Source organism: Dermacentor variabilis, chromosome 3 (genome assembly GCF_050947875.1).
Source record: "Dermacentor variabilis isolate Ectoservices chromosome 3, ASM5094787v1, whole genome shotgun sequence".
NCBI lineage: Eukaryota > Metazoa > Arthropoda > Arachnida > Ixodida > Ixodidae > Dermacentor > Dermacentor variabilis.
In genome coordinates, this window is record NC_134570.1 from 30,093,973 (window position 1) to 30,107,372 (window position 13,400).

The following is a 13,400-nucleotide window of genomic DNA, read 5'->3' on the forward strand; positions in this document are numbered from 1 at the left end:
AAAGAATGTCGGACAGCACCAGCTGTTTCCAGCACTTAGCATAGCACACTGAATATGAGCCACCTACAAATGAGCCGACCCAGAGCAAAAAATAACCAATGGCTAGGCACCACAGATCTCTAAGATAAAACGCGAAAAAAAAAGTTAGTAAGGGTCGAGCAAAACAAAATGTGAGTGAGACAGCACCACAGACCCACAGAAAAAACAACGTAAGTGACTAGAGTGCTACAGTGCCTGTGAGCAATTTTTTAAAGGAACATCAGACAGCACCAGCTGTTTATAGCACTCAATGAAACACACTTATATGAGTCGCTTATGAGTGAGGCGACCTCGATGTGGTTGAGCCAGAAAAGTTCGGTTGCGCTGGCATGTCTTGCGTCGAGTTTGACGGGTGACATGGTTGGAAGCTTGTGATGTTGGAGGCCACCCCCGTTGTGACAAAAGGTCCTTGTGCAGGAAAGCTGAACACTGCTGGCTGGTGGCCTGTCATTTGCATCTGTTGGCTGAACACTTGTGACAAAAGGGCTTGAGTGCCTTGAAGGAAGGAAGTTGTAATGTTTGCCATGAGTTGATTCATGTTATTCCGCTCCTCCTGTAAAAGCTGCCGCTGCTGTTGAAATATCATGTCTGTGTGCTGTCTTAAGAGCTCAGCACTTCTGCTTTGCTGATCAGCGAACAGTTCACGCAGCTCCGAGTGCTTGCTGTATCTGGAGCGCTTCCTTGGTGGCTGTGAACAGCTGGCTTCTGGGGCTGCACGCAAACACAAGCAGTTGAATAGTTTAACTTTGTCATAAGAAACCTATTCCAGTACAGAACCTTTTGTTCTTTTCGCTTTGTCACGTCATGCAAATTTTAAGACTTGCTTGCGAAGAAAAGGAGCACTTTGGTTTTCCCTAATATTCTGCAATTTCAGCATCGCAGATCTTGTGACCTCGGATTGTAGTGCTAATTTACCCAAAATTGTATATATTTCTTAGCAAACGTTTTTTATGCACAGCACAGTCGCATTGCCCAAGTTAACGTTCACAGAATGTTTCCAGCGTTCTTCATTTCTTGGCCAGGTGAGCACGAAAAAGGTTTCTTAAAACCCGCCGTGGTTGCTTAGTGGCTATGGTGTTGGGCTGCTAAGCACAAGGTCGCGGGATCGTATCCCGGCCATGGCGGCCGCATTTCGATGGGGGCAAAATGCAAGAACACCTGTGTACTTAGATTTAGGTCCTCGTTAAGAACCCCACGTCGAAATTTTCGGTGTCCGCCACTACGGTGTGCCTCATAATCAGAAAGTGCTTTGGCACGTAAAACCCCATAATTTCAAAGGTTTCTTAACGGGCGTATGTGATTAGACAGAAAGGAACCAGTGACTTACAGGACTGTGTACTTCGGAGCGTTTCGACGTCATCAGCTTCACTTGCACACGTGTCTGCGAATAAAATAAATACGAACAGCCTTATAAGTAAGTGCACATTGCGCAGTCTTCTGCTAGTTTTCACGTTTAATTACAAAAAGAAGGCGGAACAAATACATATTAGGTATTACCTGCAAAGGCACCATTACATTCAATGTGCTTGCGTCTCCAGTTATGGTGAACATGTCCGCAGTGGCACATTTTATTTCACTGGCGCAAACAGAGCTAGGGTTTTCCAACAAAGTGACAAACGCCAGGCATGCAAATGACCACATATTCTTTTGTAAAGACCATACTCCTAAACGCGAGCCTACAACGATAGGAAAAGAAGTTCGTGAATTCACCAGATGCCCACCGCAGTGGGATCTGCAGCGGGCAGCATCGAGCGGTACACATAGGGATATCGATATCTTCGGTTGCAATCGCAGTTCTTAATCTTATTCGCGGGAAGCTTGTCTACATAACGCTTGCCCCCTGCGGTTTGTGTTCTCGCACCTTCTGGCCGCGCCTCTTCACAGCTGCGAGCTGCCGTTTGTACGCAACGTTCACGCGAAGTTTTACTCGCTTCGTACCCATATACGTCGTTGCTTTTGCGCAGTCCGCAAAGTACGCGAGTGTTATGCTGTATTCGCTTACCGGCTCGGGAGTCTTCACTTTCATCCGGCTCGTTACTGTCGATACCGTAATGCAGCGCTTGGCTCATAGGACGATGTGCGAGTAGAGCATTCATTTCAGAAAACCACTGCCAAGTGGATTTTCCCGCGCCGCTCTTGCTTTGCTCTAGCAGCTCCTAGGGCATGTCAAAAGAAAGAGAAAGGTGTTCTAAGCAACCAACACTATGGCACAGGCCGAGAAGGGGAACAACTAAAATTGGAAACATACCTTATTGTATCTGGACTTCAGGTTCTTCCAGTGAGTCCGCAGTTGCTGCCAAGACCAATGGTAGCCGAGCGCGGCCATCTCGGCTTGTATTTTTTGAAAGTGTGCCTGATTTCGCTGACGCCGGGAATCCAACAATTCACTTATATTCATCTCACTAACTATAGCTAAAAAGGATGATGTTTCCTCGCGTGTAAAGGAAACGCGAGTTGACGCTTCCTCGCGAGCAACAAGACCGTGCGACGCACCTGCTCCTTCAGCCGCCATTTTGCTTTGATGTCTCGCAGTGCGGCAGCGGCCGCGGCGCTGGTTGGTTGGCCGGTTGTAATCCCGCAGCGAATGCTTTCCCATAATTCCTGATGCGATACGCTTCTGTTTACATGCGCCGCTGAAATGCGCATTCTCCATCTCAAACTACCCCTGTTTGGCGTATTGAATGCGATACGTCTTCCTAGCGAATTACATCGTTTACATGAGATGCGATACGCTTGAAAGTTAATACGATACGCTTCTGTCGTATTCATGTAAACGGGGCTCGTGACGAAGCGGGCCCGCGAACGTCCGCTACGCCGGTCGCCGCGAAGGTCACGGTCGCTCGGTCGACCTGGCACGCGTTTGTTGTCCAGGACGTCGGCTGTCCCATCGGCTGTCCCAGTGTCGACTCGCGCGGGCGTGAGCTTGACTTCCCCGACCGACGGCGACGCCGTTCCACGGAAGTATCGAACGGAAGCCCCGGAAAGAAAACGGAAGGAAATTACACGTATCAAAGGCGGAATTCACAACGCTTTCCGTTCGTAAGTGCTGTTTTTGATTGGCTAATTGTCTTCGCTAATAGTACGTCCTACATCGCTACTGGCTGGCACGGACGCTTTTAGCGTAAGAACGTTTTATGAATACGTGGGGCCCACGAGTCTGCAGTATATAGGCGGTGGTCCCAGAATGTGGCAGCTGTTCTCAGAAGCTAAGCTATCGCGCAAACGAACACCGGTAACAACACGGAGATGTAGTCAAAGGGGGACGCTCAATACGATTCGGCGCGTGCTCGTGCCCACGTACCCGCTGCAGTAGCTTAGTATGGCGTTGGCCCGGTGAAATCTAGATGACGGGTTTGATCCCAGCCGCGGTGGCCGCACTTAAATGAGAACGAAATGCAAAAAAAAAAAAAACGCTCGTATGCTTCGATTTCCCAGGTGGTCAAAAGTTCAAAGCTAAACCGGAGTCCGCCATTACTACGCGTGCCTCATAATCAGATCGTGATTTTTTTTTTGTCCCGTAGAACCCTAGAATTAATTTGAATATTTAAACGTCTGCACGTCCATTCTACTTATAAAACTACAATAATCTGTCAATTGCAGGCAGCAGCGGGACGGCTTAACCCTACTGTAGAACCAACCAATAGGTTCGATAACGCTCCCTTGAATCTCGTTTGCTTATCTCCTTTGATAGCAATTCCCTGACTCGGCAACGTTATGTAACCAGGGCGCCGACCTCTGGTAATATTTGGTCCATCTTCCGGCGCCTAGCCAATCAACCGGGGAACTAGTTCAACAGATGTGTGGCGTTCTACGGAGGAGCACCACAACCATCAGAGCACGTTACTGAATCCCATGGGCGGTAAACATTCAACGGCGAGTGACGGTCACGCGGTGTGTGACGCGAAACTGTCTGCCAACCAATGAGAGCCTTCGGGTTAAGCAGTCAGCGTCGGGAGCCAAATGAGGTGCACGGCGCGAACTAATGTGGCATGGAATTCCCCATCTGCGCTGAATACGGTATTGATCGTCCTTGTTCTTCTTGTAACACGAAGAATGGATCACGGCACACATTCTTCAACATGAGAGGATTGCCGAGTATGTCAGCAGACTCGCTGCAGACTTTCCAGTGAGACTTGAAGAAAAAAAAAAAGAAGCGCTCCATTCCACGCGTGGTCAAGCAAATATTTTCGTGCAACAAGATCTTTTCGTTTTGTGAAGTGCTTAATTCCGTCTTTTTTTTTTTTATTCTCTTCGTGCACATGCGCTTGAATTTTGTTTCCTTGTTAATCAGCATTTTTATAGAGTAATCTCCAGAACTCATAATCCTCAGCCTGTATGGAAGTGAGTAGCAGGAAGCACACATGCTCCTTATCTCTCGACCTGATCCCCTAAAGATAAATCTTATATTTTCTTATTTGATCTTTGATCATTGTCGAAGGTCTCTCTCTCTCTTTCTCAATGACGTCTTGGCCTTCCTTACCCCTCACCCCTTCGATTAATAAAGTTGTCACTCACTCACTCTCTTTCCTTTTTTTTTTGCACTACTTTTGTACTGCAGTGTGATCGTAAGCCATCAATGACTTTGCCGGTCACTGCCATCACGAAAAAAAAAGAAAGGAGACGAATACAAACTCGCCCAAAATCACGACGTCAGAAATAACCAGGCGTTGTCATTCTTCAACATTCGGTTTTTATTCTATGGCGACAAACACGGCCATTGTGGTGCTCCGGTCGTTCTGTGAAGTGTCAACGCAAACCACGCATGCACGTTGAACGTTGCGGGAAAAAGGCGTTCGAATCGCTTTCGCGAAAGCAACGGTTTTGCTCGAGCACTGAACCAGTCAGAAACAGTTCATTTTCGAAAATGCAGCATGCTTAATAGAATACCTGCGCCCTTTGAAAGCCTACAGGGAAAACAAAAGGAAAATGTGGCCCACTTTGTACTGCTGTGGAACATAGAATGCAGGCGCGTAAAAATCAAGCAACAGTCTAAGCTGTTCCGGCGCAGGTATGCACGAGCGACGTTTCCGTTAAGTCACTTGCCACTAAAGCGCCGAATGAAACCATACGCTGCTGATGCACTATAGATAAGAAAAGGAAATGCGTTGGCCCCGTAGTGTGGCATCACTTACTTATCTCAACCAGGCTCGTGAGACAGACAAATGGCTCGGAGAAAGCAGGACAAGAACTGTACGTCCCGCATTTTGTGTGTGTGTGTGTGTGTGTGAGTGTGTGTGTGTGTGTGTGTGTGTGTGTGTGTGTGTGTGTGTGTGTGTGTGTGTGTGTGTGTGTGTGTGTGTGTGTGTGTGCGTGCGTGCGTGTGTGTGTGTGTGTGTGTGCGCGCGCGTGTGTGTGTGTGCGCGTGTGTGCGTGTGTGTGTGTGTCTGTGTGTGTGAGCGTGTGTGCGTGCGTGCATACATTTGTAAGTTGATCTATATCCGCTATGACGTACAACTAACCCACCCAAGTTGCAATCCTGCTGCATAATTAGCGTGTATCCGCCAAGTGTTTTGAGTGCGTTCCCCAGCTGCAAGCGCTGACAATGACGTAACGACCGCACGGGTGCCTCCATGATCAAACGTGACACAGCACGTGAGTGTGTACGATACAAAGAAAACAAAACAAAGAGCAGGGTCCCAGCTACACGCATAATTTATTTGCATCGCAGGTTGCCTTTGCGAGCTGGTTATGTAGCGTAAGCAGGTGATGAGTACACAGCGAGCGCATTTGTTACCAGTATAAAGTATAGCTGTCGCATTACATCCCGCTTACCAGCATGTAGGTTTCGAAGTCTGCACTAATAGCTTATTGAGTAAATAAATAAATAAATACTTTTTGCAGCACTGTACGTTTTTGCATGTTGCGTTAAGCAACCAAACACGAAGTCAGCTACAAGTTATGAAGTTTACATGGTCGTCGACGCATAGTCAAGTTCTCGCGGGAGAGGAAGAACAAAAAGGGAAGAAGACATGAACAAGACAGCCATTCGAACACTACGAACGGCAGGACAACGCGCACTGCGGACGTACCGGTTGCTCCGAGCGCTCACGATGCCGCTGTGCCAAGTGTGCCTACGATGCAGGCCGCGGCATCGGCGACAGTGCCTTCGAGAATTTCGAACCATTTACAACCACGAAGCACAACCGCACGATTGACGAACAAGTGGAAACTCTTGTAAGAAGCAGCTACTGCGCCAGCAATAGAGTCAGCAGTTTGCCGCAAATATAATTGGAGCTGATATTTCAACGCCCTGTAAAGGGCATTACATCAAGTCATTACATAAATGATGATGAGTCGCTACCATAGACGTAAGAAATTGAGACATACTGACGGTAACAGAAACAACCGATTTGTGCCCGGTAGAAGCGACACGCTCACTAAGTACTTCGAAGAATCCGTAGCAGAGGCATTCCGTATACCGTGCAGACCTTGCGTCACAATACTTAATGCTAACGAGGCAGGCTTATCCCGGCAGCGGGGTTAGCTGTTCCGAACCGAACCATCGAAGCAACGAGCACGATACGAAGCATATTGCCACCCTAAAATGTTCAGTACGATCATCATAGTAGCTTGCGAACCGTACACTTAATAAAGCTAACCGACGCCTGGCCGGCGGAGTCGCCCAGATAGCGGTTCGCCGCAGACAAGCTCACCCGGCGAGCGGGCTGCTCATCACAGCATGCAGGCGCATAGGAGAAACGGCGCCATCGCGCACGCGGGATGTCCGGCGGAGAGGCGAGGCGCCGGAGCAAGCCGAAGCCCCGTACGCTACCACCACGAGCGTCAGCTCCGCTCACAAAGCGGCACCAACCGACACTGAGACGGGTGCGGCGGCGACTCGCTGCGGCGCCAGCGAGACCGAGCGGACCACAGAGTGAGGGGGTATCCAGAGAGAGGGGGGGCAGGGGTTCCTGTTGTCGCCCCTCCTCTCATCTTCTCTCTCTCTCCCTCCTTCATCTGGTCTTTAAGTGTGATTGTCCTGAGAAGTCAAGTTCAAAGTCTGCGGCGAGCGGGAAAGTCAACAAGCCGAGAACACAAAAGAAGAAGCCGCAGCCGACGAGAAAAAGAAACAGCAGGGAGGTAACGAGGAAGAGGAAGATGCCGGGCAGGTAGTCGAGGGAGGATGGAAGAAGGTCACGTGTCTGAAATCCTTCTTCCTCTCTATCTCGCTCTCACCAGGAAAGGGGTGCGACCCGCTGATGCAAGGGTGAACGAGGGCAGAGCCAGAAATAGAAAAACTAAACGCAAAAGAGCACATAGTATGCGGACAGGCAGACACGCGCACGAAGACCTGCACGGGCCAAGGGGAGGGTCGAACGTGTACGCATTAAACGGTCGCAAGGGTTGCGCTTATAAGCGGTGTCTGAGAGGGGGGGGGGAGGAATCAGAGAGGGCGATGGAGATGGGCGGGAGGCATTTGGGAAATACCGGTCTGGTCCCACCGGAAAGGGTCGCTGACTTCTCTGCGCGTGCGAGGGGCGCTCGCTCCAAAACAGCCGCGCCAGAAAACGACAACACAACACAGCCAGTGGTCGCGCGCGACGTCACGAACAAAACGAACAAAGTCTATAGCGAAGCGCTCGAGGAAGACTGACTTGAGCGACTTCAGGAGCAAAACACGAGCAGGAAGCGAGAAAGAGAGAGAGAGCTGGAGGGCGAGAGAGTGAAAGAGACAGTCCTTCCTCCTCTCGTCTTCTGTTCCTCGTGCTGACATGAGTGACGGCCAGCCTGCGCGACCCGGAGAACGAAAAAATACGCAAAGAAAGGGGGCGAGAGAAGGACTGCGAGGAAACAAAAATGTGTGCGATTTTTGTGCGCCAAGAAAACAAATTATTCCACAATATGCGATGTCGATCGTCGAGGAAGAGGAAAGGGAGAAAGGAGGAAGTTTCTCAAAGCAGAAGCAAAGCGCAGCACCTCAAAGCTTCTGAAAAAAAGAAAGAAAAAGGAATGAAAGAAAGGAAGGAAACAAAGGAGATGCAAAGAAAGGAGACACTGAGAAAACAAGCAAACATAAGAAAAATGAAAAAGCAAAGTATAGGCACCCTTAGAAACCGAGAAATCTGGCGCAAGGTAGATCGACTACTAAAATGAATAAAAAAAGAACAAGAGAGAGAGAGAGAGAGAGAGAGGCGCCATTCTGAAAAGACCGGAAAAGAATCTTCCTCCTCGCGTCATCACAGGACCCAAGCTCATTTCGTCTTCCTCTTCCCGCTCCCCTACAACGAACACTGCGAGCAAGTCACACACACGCACAGACAGGCCCCAAGAACCGAAACAGCCGCCCCTTGCGTTTAAACACCATACTTCTTTTATAACTCTCTCACAACCTCCTCTCTCTCTCTCTCTCTCTCTCTCTCTCTTTAGGTTCCGTCTCCGTACCTCTTTACCACAGGCACTGTCTCTTTCTCAGCTCGACTCTGCCTGTGTCGGAGCTCGGGATGGTCACTTTGGGGTAGTCGCCGATTACCTAGAGCAGCCCTCTCTCACCCCCTCGTCGCGAAGAGAGGTGAGGGAACTGCCGTAGATGCGGAGCAGAGTGAGAGGGACTCAGCCCATTCTCTCCCCTCAAGTTCCTAAGCAACATTTTCTCGCTCCCCTCTCCGTCTTCCTTTCCTTTCTTCCTCAGAGTTATCATCCGCGGCAACGCTCCAGAGCACTTGCTCCACCTGTTACGCCTCCATTCCCACCAGTCTTTCTTGTCTGCTTCATTCGAGCGAGCGCGGATGGGTTGCGATCTTCAGGAGAGGCGGTTAGGAGGGTCGTCAAGTTGGCTTCCCTCCCCTACTAGCCCCGTGGTACAGTGGCCGACAGACTCGTTGCTTGGCGTGGCTGCGACCGCTCTCCCTCATACACTACCCTCTTCCTATTCCCCTCTCCTCCCGTCTCGCAACTCTCTCCCCTCTCAGATACTGCCTCCTCTCTGCTCATTCTTTATGGCCCTCACTTTCTACATACAACAACCCTCCCCTCACCCAGCCCTTACATTACTCCTCTCATATCTTTCTCTCCACATGTTTTCAACCAGCTCCTAGAATCACAACATAAGAACCAATGGTGCCTCTCCTCTTTCCTTCTTATCTCGCTCTCTGCTACAGCGCTCGCCTCCTCTCCCCGTGTTTTCCGGCTTAGCTACCGGAGCGTCCGCGCCCCTCAGCGGCGGGCCGTTGCGCCCGCAGGCGGTGGAGGCTGCTGGTGGCGTCGCTCGAGCGTTAAGGGAACACTAAACATCAGGTCTAAATTACTTTGGACCGGTAAAGCTTTTCGTGTTACTCAGGGACTGTATCTTTGTTTCATTTGACGGAAGAATGATTAATTACTGATCCAGAAAAATGAAAGCCAGAACTCTTTTCGAATTTCCTGACGAAATCATAGCGAACTCGGCACCCGGGGCCGATTTCACAAATCTTCTCGTTCCTAAATGTTCTCTGCTGGCTGCCGGAGCTAATAATACGTCCAGCATCAGGATTGGATGGAATATGCACTAACGAACAATTGTAGCCTAAGAGCATTTTCCTCTTAGTTTCAGGCCCTTCCGCACGTAACAATTTTTGCGCCGACAATATACCAATATCCTGTCTGAATCGTACCAATCCAAAATCGCATATCTTCGTGCGAGAGTAACTAAATAGGTACGCGCCATCAGCAACAAGAAATGAGGATGAAGAGGGAAACAAATAAGAGGGGAACAAATAGAAGCAATCCCATAGGTGATACAGACCATTAAGTTAGCGCGAAGGAAGGCATGCAATTATGTTACCATTGGAAACCTTGGGCAATGCCCCTTCGTGGTAACGTTTGGATGCAAGAAGAAGCATCCGGTAGGTTACGTTTATAGTCGAGTTTCCATTGAAAACCTTGCGCAATTCCCCTTCATGGTAACCTTTGGATGCGAGATGAAGCATCCAGTAGGTTACGTTCATAGGCGAGTCATCTGTGTTGCGATTTTCTTTTTTTATCAGGTGTTCTTTTAATTATCACTCGTATTTTTTTTAACTTCTACATATTTACTCATCAAACAACTGCATGTTCTTTCTTGCCTTATTCCATTTTCTTACCCCTGTTTATGTACAGCTGGTTGTTTCGTATGTAGCTGCGTGGCCAGTCCCACCCGGAGGCGTGTGCCACGTTTCAAGAGATCAACATCACCAAACGGCGAGATGGCAAAGCTGGGAGCGCAGACCAGGCGCTAATACTCTCGCGATGAGAGCAGTTCGCTCGCTTCACTCGCACGCACAGCAAAAGGGCGGGGGGGGGGGGGATAGAAAAGATCAGCATGAAGAAAAAGAAAGAGGAAAGCAAGAAAACAGCAGCCAGAAGCACGGAGAGGGCGGGCAATATGGCATTCAGAAGGATGTTGGGGAGCAGACGGCCGAGAACGACGGAGGTGGAGCAGACGTTGCCGCCGCCGCAGCAGACGACTTGGGGCAAGCATGCGCGCGCGTGTATTTAAATAAGCAGACGCGCCGAGCAACGGAAGGAAGAAAACCCAGAAAGAAGAGGGCCACCCGAGGCAATGCGGTGATCGATCAAGTCTATGGTGTGGTTGAAGTACCGCGGTTTCCACATTTACCCTTTTTTCTTTCTTTTTTTTTCACACCTCGCGCACGGGTTTAGTCGAGAATCTCAATTTCAGTGGGGTCCTTGAAACATACGATCGCGCAATTCTAGCACGACATCCAGTTGTTCAAAGAGAGAGACCGCTTTTCGATCCCTGCCTATAGACGGTGAAAACCCTGCACAAATCGTGCAAGCCGTGTACAATATACTTTAGTCCACGCAGGCCAGCGTCGCTTGAACGCAGAATAAGTCATAGCACGCCACGTATACGATGATCTACGGTTCGTATTCCGACGTGCCCACTGGCATCGAGCATATGCGCCTTGCATGACGCTGGTATCCTGCCATTAAGCACAAGCGCCGAGTAACTTGAATACAGACTCTAAATGACACTTAGAAAGCCGCTTATCGATATTGCTACGATGATTATACCACGTCTAGCGGTTCGCATGCCTCGAAGTGAAAGGAAGAGCGCCATCGCAAGACTGACAAAGCAACTACCACAAAGCATGCTTTGTGCCGGTCCTGACTTGGGCCCATATACGGCAGTCAAGTTTCTTCCGCCTCCTCCTTTCAATTCCTTTATTTAATTCGCGATAGGTTCCACTTGTGTTTTCATTTATCGCTCTGATTTCGTGAAACCACCCGAGTCATGGCCTGTCCTCGACGGTGGGTTTCTGCCACATTTAGACAAAATCATCGTCATGACCATCGCCATTACACATAGGGCGAAGCCACCACGAGACACCTTGCTCGTTATCGCGCTTTCCCCAACAGCCTCGCGATGTGAACGGAGTTGAACGGCCAGTCCAGAACAAGCAGCCCCCCTTCCTCCCCCCCCCCCCCCCCCCCCCCCACCACCACCAGTACACGCCATTCGGGGCCGAGAGAAGGGGGCAGGTTTCCTTCATTTTTATTACTGTCCCCACAGCCAACACTGAAGCGCAGCGCTGGGGAAATGAATATGGCCGGTGTTGGTGGGGGGTCGAGAACGCTTCCTGGGACTCGTCAGCCAGACGGGCCCGGCGAGACGCTGCGGGAGCGTCGCCATCGCTTCCCCTGTCGCCGCCGCTTGCGTCGACCGGATGCGGAAAGCGCGGCACGTGCAGGCGGATGTAGTACGGCGGCAGAACCGCAAGCCAAAGAAAGAAAGAAAGAAAGAAAGAAAGAACGGATAGATAGATAGATAGATAGATAGATAGATAGATAGATAGATAGATAGATAGATAGATAGATAGATAGATAGATAGATAGATAGATAGATATCAGCTATTTGGCGATAGCTCTCAATTAGCGACAACTAAATTAACAATGGCCGTTCCGAGAATATCGAGAAGACTTTGCTATTCAGCATCCTAGTACTTTTTGTAGAAGGAAAGTTCAGGAACAATGCACTAAAAATACGTTCAGATACTATTTTGATGTTTGCAAGAACCTTGGTAAGCCGAGAACTCTACCTGAAGTTTCAACGAGCACATTCAAAAAGAAAAAAAAAAGAAAAATAAATTCTACTGCAAAAGCAGTACACTGTCCCAGCCGACACCACAACTTTTTCAACGTCGACTTCATTAATTAAACGTGCCGGCACATTCTCAAGAAACGACTCCTTCCTTGCAATATGCATAACATTGTGTTCATCCATTGCCTTGTTGCCTACTGTGGTCCTCATAATACCCGCGCAGCGGATATACTTACTATTCTCACAGTGAGGTACCCCAGAAATTCTAAAACACGAATGTTTCACGATAGCTCAGCCGGTCAGCGCGTGTTACGTAAGTATTCCTTTCGCTCGATTATATTTCCTTATCGTCTACCGCTCACGGTCGGCCAATCCCGATGATAAAGTAGTCTCACTGTCCCGATCGAACCACTGACGAAACGCGAAAAGGAATGGTGTAGGAACAGAATCAATACGTTCTACAGGCCCAATTTTTATTTTACAAACGACTCGGCGGAAGCTTTTCTTCTTTTCTTTTTCCATTCGCTATACGGTGACACTGAAGTCGAAGATGACGAGGGGGCGTGACGAACACGGCGTAAATGAAAGTACGGAACCGCACAGCGAGCCCACGTGAAAGTCGTAAAGTTGACGAATGTTTAGAGTACGTGCTCACATATGTCGTCAGAGGGGACGTCCGGCCGAACAATTCCGGCGAGGCAAAGAACGATCGCGCTTTCGAAAAACGGCTCACGGTAAGGCACTCGAAAGGACGACCAGGTCAACCCAAGAAAGGAAAGCTTCTTTTTTTTCTTTCTGCAGGTCCAGGCTGAGAGGTGACAAGAACGTGGACCTCGAAGATAGCCGTCCAGTGCGAACAACACACCAAAGATTGCAGGCGCCAATGACAGATACCGAGGAGCAGAAACAAAGCTCTCTCTTGGCACTGGAAAGCTCGTTGCCAGTGCTTATTTAGTGTGATGCCTCGTTAGGTGAGCTTGAACCTCTCTAGGCCTTTCGACCCTTGTCCTCCCCTCTTTCTTTTTGCTTCATCGCTGGCACTACGTGACGACAGTTTGGAATAATTAGTTATGGAATAATTGACAGTGAATCTGCGAGGGTGATCGCCCATTTCGTCGCAATACTACTGACCGCTCACTCGTATTAGGAATAATCAATTAATGAATGTTTATTATAGTGCCAGAGACAACCTATCCGCCTCCGTACTGGCGCACTTGACAGAACACGCCAATACACATTTATGAGCGACCGTGATGCAGAATGATAAAACGAAGACAACACTGCTTCGTCACATAAAGCGGATATAGCTACGCACAAAGGAAATGAAGACAAGGTCGTAACG

At 49.2% G+C, this 13,400-nt stretch overlaps 2 protein-coding genes across 3 annotated transcripts in view; both read right to left on the reverse strand.

Annotated features, from left to right (window-relative positions):
• LOC142575350 (uncharacterized) overlaps nt 1–13,400 on the reverse strand; it is a 229,873-nt gene that overhangs the window by 168,447 nt on the left and 48,026 nt on the right. The window lies entirely within an intron of this gene.
• LOC142575351 (uncharacterized) lies at nt 115–2,808 on the reverse strand. The gene is made up of 4 exons (XM_075684641.1): nt 2,288–2,808; nt 2,042–2,195; nt 1,367–1,420; nt 115–750 (listed from the first exon to the last, which is right to left on the reverse strand). The coding sequence occupies exons 1-4, from the start codon at nt 2,690–2,692 to the stop codon at nt 314–316; spliced, it is 1,050 nt and encodes a 349-aa protein (XP_075540756.1). The 5' UTR covers nt 2,693–2,808; the 3' UTR covers nt 115–313.